At 41.9% G+C, this 6,228-nt stretch overlaps 1 protein-coding gene across 4 annotated transcripts in view; it reads right to left on the reverse strand.

The window, feature by feature from the left end:
• fkbp10a (FKBP prolyl isomerase 10a) overlaps window positions 1-6,228 on the reverse strand; it is a 361,807-nt gene that overhangs the window by 124,920 nt on the left and 230,659 nt on the right. For all 4 annotated transcript variants that reach the window (XM_077195548.1, XM_077195550.1, XM_077195549.1 and 1 more), the window contains exon 8: window positions 5,189-5,331. In XM_077195548.1, the coding sequence (XP_077051663.1) occupies window positions 5,189-5,331 (143 nt within the window). The remainder of the gene's footprint in view (window positions 1-5,188; window positions 5,332-6,228) is intronic.

The raw sequence follows: 6,228 nt of genomic DNA on the forward strand, positions 1-6,228 counted from the left end.
AATTCAGTCGACCGTCGACTACGTCTGACGTTATCGACTGAAAGGGAACGTCCTGGTTGCGTATGCAACCCACCGTTCCCTGAAGGAGGGAACGGAGGACGTAGTCCCCTTGCCACTACCGCTGGACCACCGCTGACCCCGGGTTACTCTCGGCTCCTCAGCGAAAAAGCAACTAGTGCGTGCATCCACTTCCGTATTTATACCCGCGCCGCGGGGGCGGAGTGTGTGATGCAAATCACGCACGCCAAATTCCATTGGCTCGTTCAATAGTAATCGAAGATGATAGGCTCCCTAGCGTGATCCCAATTCAGTCGACCGTCGACTACGTCCTCCGTTCCCTCCTTCAGGGAACGGTGGGTTGCATACGCAACCAGGACGTTCTATCATACCTAAATTAAAAAAGGGGGGGAAACATCTATTTTGAATCCCTATGTGCAAGAATGTGAACAAGGCGGAAGTCAACAGCACATAAATGCCAGAATGTGAAATTAGTTATTTTATGGATTTAAAAATTATAAATTTGTGTGTTTCCTTTACAAATTAACGCAAAATTACCACCTATCTTCTAGTACAAATGCACAGTGCTCACATTTATTTGAACATTAAAAAAATCACATAGCCTATCAGTTTGTGCCTTAAATTGTGATTTCACATGGCAGAATATTTTAGTCGAGACATATGTGACGCATAACAAATACCTGCATTATTATCGCCTTTTTGATTATTTCATGAGTTAGCTAATTGACGACAGAACTACGGCTACAGCACGCCACATTGCGCGCGATGTGCAAGTACAGCACAACCGCTGTCAGGACAGGAAAGTTAGATTACTGACATTTGTTGACCTTACAACATCTCATCTTACTGCAGATAGCCTACTGATTCAGGACAACGTGCTTTTCTCCACATCTGACAGAAGTGTCACAAGCTTTCACACAGATCTTTCAAAATAAAGGTAGAATCAGAAAAAAAGAGAATTATGTTGTTGTTTATTTGACTGGACATATGCGACTCACTCAAAACGGTCTTGCAACCCACCAGTTGAGGAACATCGAATCTATATTTACTATGCTCCGATCACTGCTGAAGCTCATTCGGCACCCGTACATCTCCGCACTCGTTTGACTTGCGCCTGGCGCTGAAGTGAAGTTAGAGTGCACGTCTGAAAAGTCTCACGTTTTTTGTGGTCTTAAAGAGACGGTTCTGTGCTTTAAAAACACAATTCTTGTAAAAATAAGAGAGAGACAGAAACAACAGTTTTGAGAGGGGTGGCCAAGCTTAAGCCAAGGGTGGCCATGGCCACCGCTGGCCACCCCCTGGCTCCGCCACTCGTTCCAGTCCAAAATTGACATGCCCTTCACTTGCTAACTTCCCTCCGTCTCGTTCACTCGGATGTGCATCATTGTTGCACGAGTGCCCACTACTGGAGGAAACTGCAATGGGCTGAACTGGAACGTCCTAAGCCCTTGATCACTTGGAATCAGCTATGGAGTTGATTTATTATTTATAATTTTTTTCCCTTTAAGAATTTTTTTAATGCAGCATCCAAATGTATATAGATGTGTTTGGCTTTTTTATCTTATTAATATATCATAGAGTTGTTTTTGGTGGTGGTGATTAGACAAGATCTGCGGTGACGTCACAATCGTGTTGCAATGTGGTATATGGAACTGCCTGAAGTGTACATATGAAGTAGCCTCGCTCCCTCTGTCAAAATCGAGGGAACGAGGATCTGTCCATTTAAACTTCCCTCGTCCACTTCACAAAGTGGAACGCACTTCAAAATGGCGGCAGGGATTCCCCAGAGGGGAAATGCTTAGGGAAGTTTGCAAGTGCGTGTCTAAAAGTGGACTGGAACGCAGCATCAGTGACTCTCCCTCTTCTTCTTGATGTTCATGTTGAAAAGACTGAAGACGTCAGTTTCGACCTCAACGCCGCGGGACCCCACTTTGCCACGGAGCCGGCCTCAACACAACAACCATGTTGTAACTGTCAGGATACAGAGTCGAAGATCCAATTGCAAGTAAACAGTTTTTTGAGACGAGCAGCACAAACTCGAAACGCCCAAGTTTGCAGGCGGGCGACCTGAATACACAATCCAAGAAGTGAAGGCAGTGACAGGAATCCACACAGCGTGGAACACAGACCAAATGACTGGTTGATGAGAACTCAAGGCGATCTCTGTACTGCAAGGAAGCACAGACGGGGAAGAGGAAATAACTCCGCAAGGAACACTGATGCAGGAACTAGGTGAGAGAACAAACAAGAGTGACGAACCGACAACACACAGTTCACGCCAGGTAGATAAAGGCAGCTTACAAGCTACAGCTGAGACTCTAATTAGAGTGATCAGCTGTAGTTACTAGGCAACACACACGCAGTGACACATCCACATCCCCATACACACCAACATAAACGCAAGAATGAACACACAGATTTATGAACCGTGACAGTAAATTTCCTCTCTCCTGACAATGACTGAGTCAGGCTAACATGGCATGATCTTTAGTCGTACTGTACCCAGTAAGAAAGACATTTTTCTGTGACCATGAAAAATATCCTTTCTAAGAGTTAATAGACGATCAATACTGAGTGTTTGCTGGACGTACAGGTTAATTGATTGTAATATTAATTCGGTATAATTTTAGAATAATGGTCCGTCATTAATAAATATGCAGGAAGTAATGCAGGACTAGCACTACATTTACACTTCAGCTATTACTGAAAATTTGATATTAGTAACTGATTAGTTAAGCTTGTTTCCATATTAGTTAATAGTAGTAGCTGAAGTGTTAATGTAGTACTACTCATTTGTCCTGCATTACTTCCTGCATAGTTACTTATTAATGACGGACCATTATTCTAAAGTGTTACCATTAATTCTTCTACATCAAGTTATTTCTAATAACTGATCCAAATTTTTGTAAATTATAATTTATATTTGCCTTGAGCTAATTGGCCAATTTGCTTTGTGCCACCACTCTTGGTTTCTCTCCTGCCGCTGACTTGGCAGTGAGTGTTCTATGGGCTCTGTTGATCTCTGGAGGAGTCAGGAAAATATCCTTACTAGATACATTCAACAACGATTGAGAGGAGGACAGATAAGGGCCCTCAATCAATTCTGGTAAGCTGATTGTTCTAATGTTGTTCCGCCATCTGTGCGACTCGAGAACGGTGACTGTAGCTTAGCGTTACTTTCCGACAAGGCCACACATGTCTTCTCCAGAACAAGTAGACTCTTGTTACATTAGTGTTGGTTTTAAGTGAAGTAATCTTGTGACTATGGCAAGAGACAGTGGATTGAATCAGATATACAAACAAGTTATATCTTAACTTCCACTGTTGAAATGGCAGCTTTGAAGAGTATATTAGTGAAACCGGTGGCAATTAAGTGAACTGCATTCAGTAACTCTTATTGCACGTAATGTACAAGAGACTGAACGTGATTGAAAGCCCTGATATAAGTCAAAGTTTGTTTTAGTTCTTCGCTTAGATACCATTTTAAGTTCAGTGCCATCGTATCTTAATGCATCAGGTTTAGGATCCATCATATGTTGCTTTGACTAAGTCATGACAAAGACATAAAAATGCTTGGATATATTTCTTATCAAATTAGAATAAAATAAAAATGTAGGGTAGTCTGAAAATAAGCAAAAAAGATTACACTTGAAGGGAGCATTTGACACGTCTAAATCCATCTGTCTGAAAAATTTTCAGCAAGTAAACTTTAATCAATTTTTTTATGTACTTAGCATCAAATACACAATATGAGCAAATTATAGCACGAAAAAAGTGGAAAGAGAGAAAAAAAAGATACGATTAAAAATTATTGCACAACAACCCAAGAGGTGGTGACAAGCATAACTCGCCATTAAACAACAGAAGAAAAAAATGTAACTATGGCATGTTTCTTAATAGCGTCTGTTTCCAGGATGACAGTGAAATCAGTGATCCATTGACAATGTCTTTATGCAATCACCATGCACGCACCGATTCGGCTATGTCTATTAAACCTTTGACAAGTACGATAACAGTGGAACATACAAATCTGCATTGGTGCTGCTTCCAGAGAGAGCAGTCATGTATAAGTATGAAACAGCTTAACAAACAATCTTTTCAACCACACAGTATCATTATTTCTGTGTTACAATAATTTTAATTATCACAGTAGTACTGGGATACAAGTAGTAGTTCGGATATAAACACTGAAGCACACCAGTTAGTGAACAAACTCCACTTTCTAGAGGGGGCTCAAGCCTGAGTGATGGTGTCTACCACCACTGGTGATAGCCTACTCAAGTCTTCTACGTCCCGTCCAGGGGCCAGATGTGGAGATGCCAGAGGTGTGGGTGCAGGTGAGCTTGCAAAACACCTGGGCAGGCTCTCTGGAGAAAACGCATATTGCGTAGACCCCCGAGGCTAGCTGTTTGCCAGTGCGTCCATGCTAAGGCGGGCCTTGGTCAGGGAATTCCACTGAGGACAATGGGAGGATTCCTGGGAAGCGAACAGATCTATCTGTGCTTCACAGAATTGACTCCAGATCAGCTGGACCCCCTAGGGGTGGAGTCTCCACACACCTTGAAGCGTCATTTGCCATGACAGCACGTCCGCTGAGCGATTAAGCTTGCCTGGGATGTGAGTGGAACCATTACAAAGGAGGACATGATGGGCGAGTTGCGACATTAATGTAAGCCGCCCTGGTAGTTTATGTATGCAACCATCGCTGTGTTGTTTGTCCGGACCAACACGTGTCTGTTTGGCCGAAACCTCTGCAGGGCAGAAATACTGTCAGCAACTGGGGAAATTGTGGCCTAATGGTTAGAGAGTTGGACTTGTAACCCAAAGATCACGGGTTTAAGTCTCAGTACCGGAATATAACCTGAATATAGATTTTAAATAGAATTTGATGGGCATGTCAACAGTCAATTTTTTTCTTGACGCTTGTTTTACTGAGCTTGCAATGCATTCTGTGTATGGGATTCTAAGTAAACACTTCCTGCAATACATATCTATTGCAGAAAGTAGCATATTTGTGCTGATAACCTTTTGGAACAGCCTTTGGAAACCTAGTGAAGAGATTCACTATGTCTCACAATGTTTGTGGTGCAATTACATTGAAACATCACTTTGCATTATCTGCATTGACTTTGTTAAAAAAAAAAATTTTTTTAATAGTATGGTTACTGACCTCCATTGGTGCCATGTGCGAGGTGGGGTGGCACAGTGATCTCTCTCCTCTCTCTCACACACATGCCCTGCAAACCTTCATCCAGACCAGAGATCAACTTCCCTTGACCTAATGTGGCACGCGGGGGTTCTGGGTAGTCATCTCTGCAGAAAATACATTAATAATGCTAACAACATTTCTAAAATAATAATAATAATAATAATAACTGTACACAACAATCACGAACAACAACACAGTAAAACTCAAAAACAGACAACACGTTCAACTTGCATTATAAACAGACTTTCACTAATCCACAGAAAATGCTTTGCAGTTTTCCTGATATTTAGATTTAGAGTTATATAAATATGAATAAATATAAATATAAATGATCTGGTCGATAATACAGCCGTAGCCAAAAGTATTGGTAGTGACATACATTCTAGGTAATGCAGATCAATGCAGATCAGATGCATTTTAAAATATAGCTGCGAGCAGCGATGACGGGGCCAAGCCGGTGGACATTGCAGCCTGTTCATTATAGCCTTCATAAAATGGAATAATAAAATATATATATAAATATAGCTGTGACAGCGAATGTGGGCCCAAGCCGGTGGCGGTGCCGCCAGCTTTGGCCCTTCATCGCTGCTCGCAGCTATATATATATAAAAACAAGCCGCCACCCCGGTGCCTTTAGGGTTATTGTGCACGACGTGCAAATACGTAACCCCCGCTTTGACTGTTGAAAAGAAGTGTGCTGTAGAGCTTGCATCAGTGTGGGCTCTGCAAAAGTGCGCATCGAGGGCACATATCAACCACAAAGTATGCGTGAGCAACCTTCTGAAACCTAAAATGAAAAATGAGACAGCCTAGGGTCTCATGGATTTAACGGACACATGAAATAAGTACACAAGACCGAAAATTCATATGAAGTGTGCCATTTGGGGACAGGGCCTATGATCGTGAACCACAATAGCCACATATATGAGATCATTTAAATTTACAGTAATTTTAAGGTCAATATGTTTTACAGCACTTGAATGTGTAAATCCAGAAGCCCA

This window comes from Siphateles boraxobius, unplaced genomic scaffold (assembly GCF_051911475.1).
Source record: "Siphateles boraxobius isolate OS27281-9 unplaced genomic scaffold, OSU_SipBor_1 33, whole genome shotgun sequence".
NCBI lineage: Eukaryota > Metazoa > Chordata > Actinopteri > Cypriniformes > Leuciscidae > Siphateles > Siphateles boraxobius.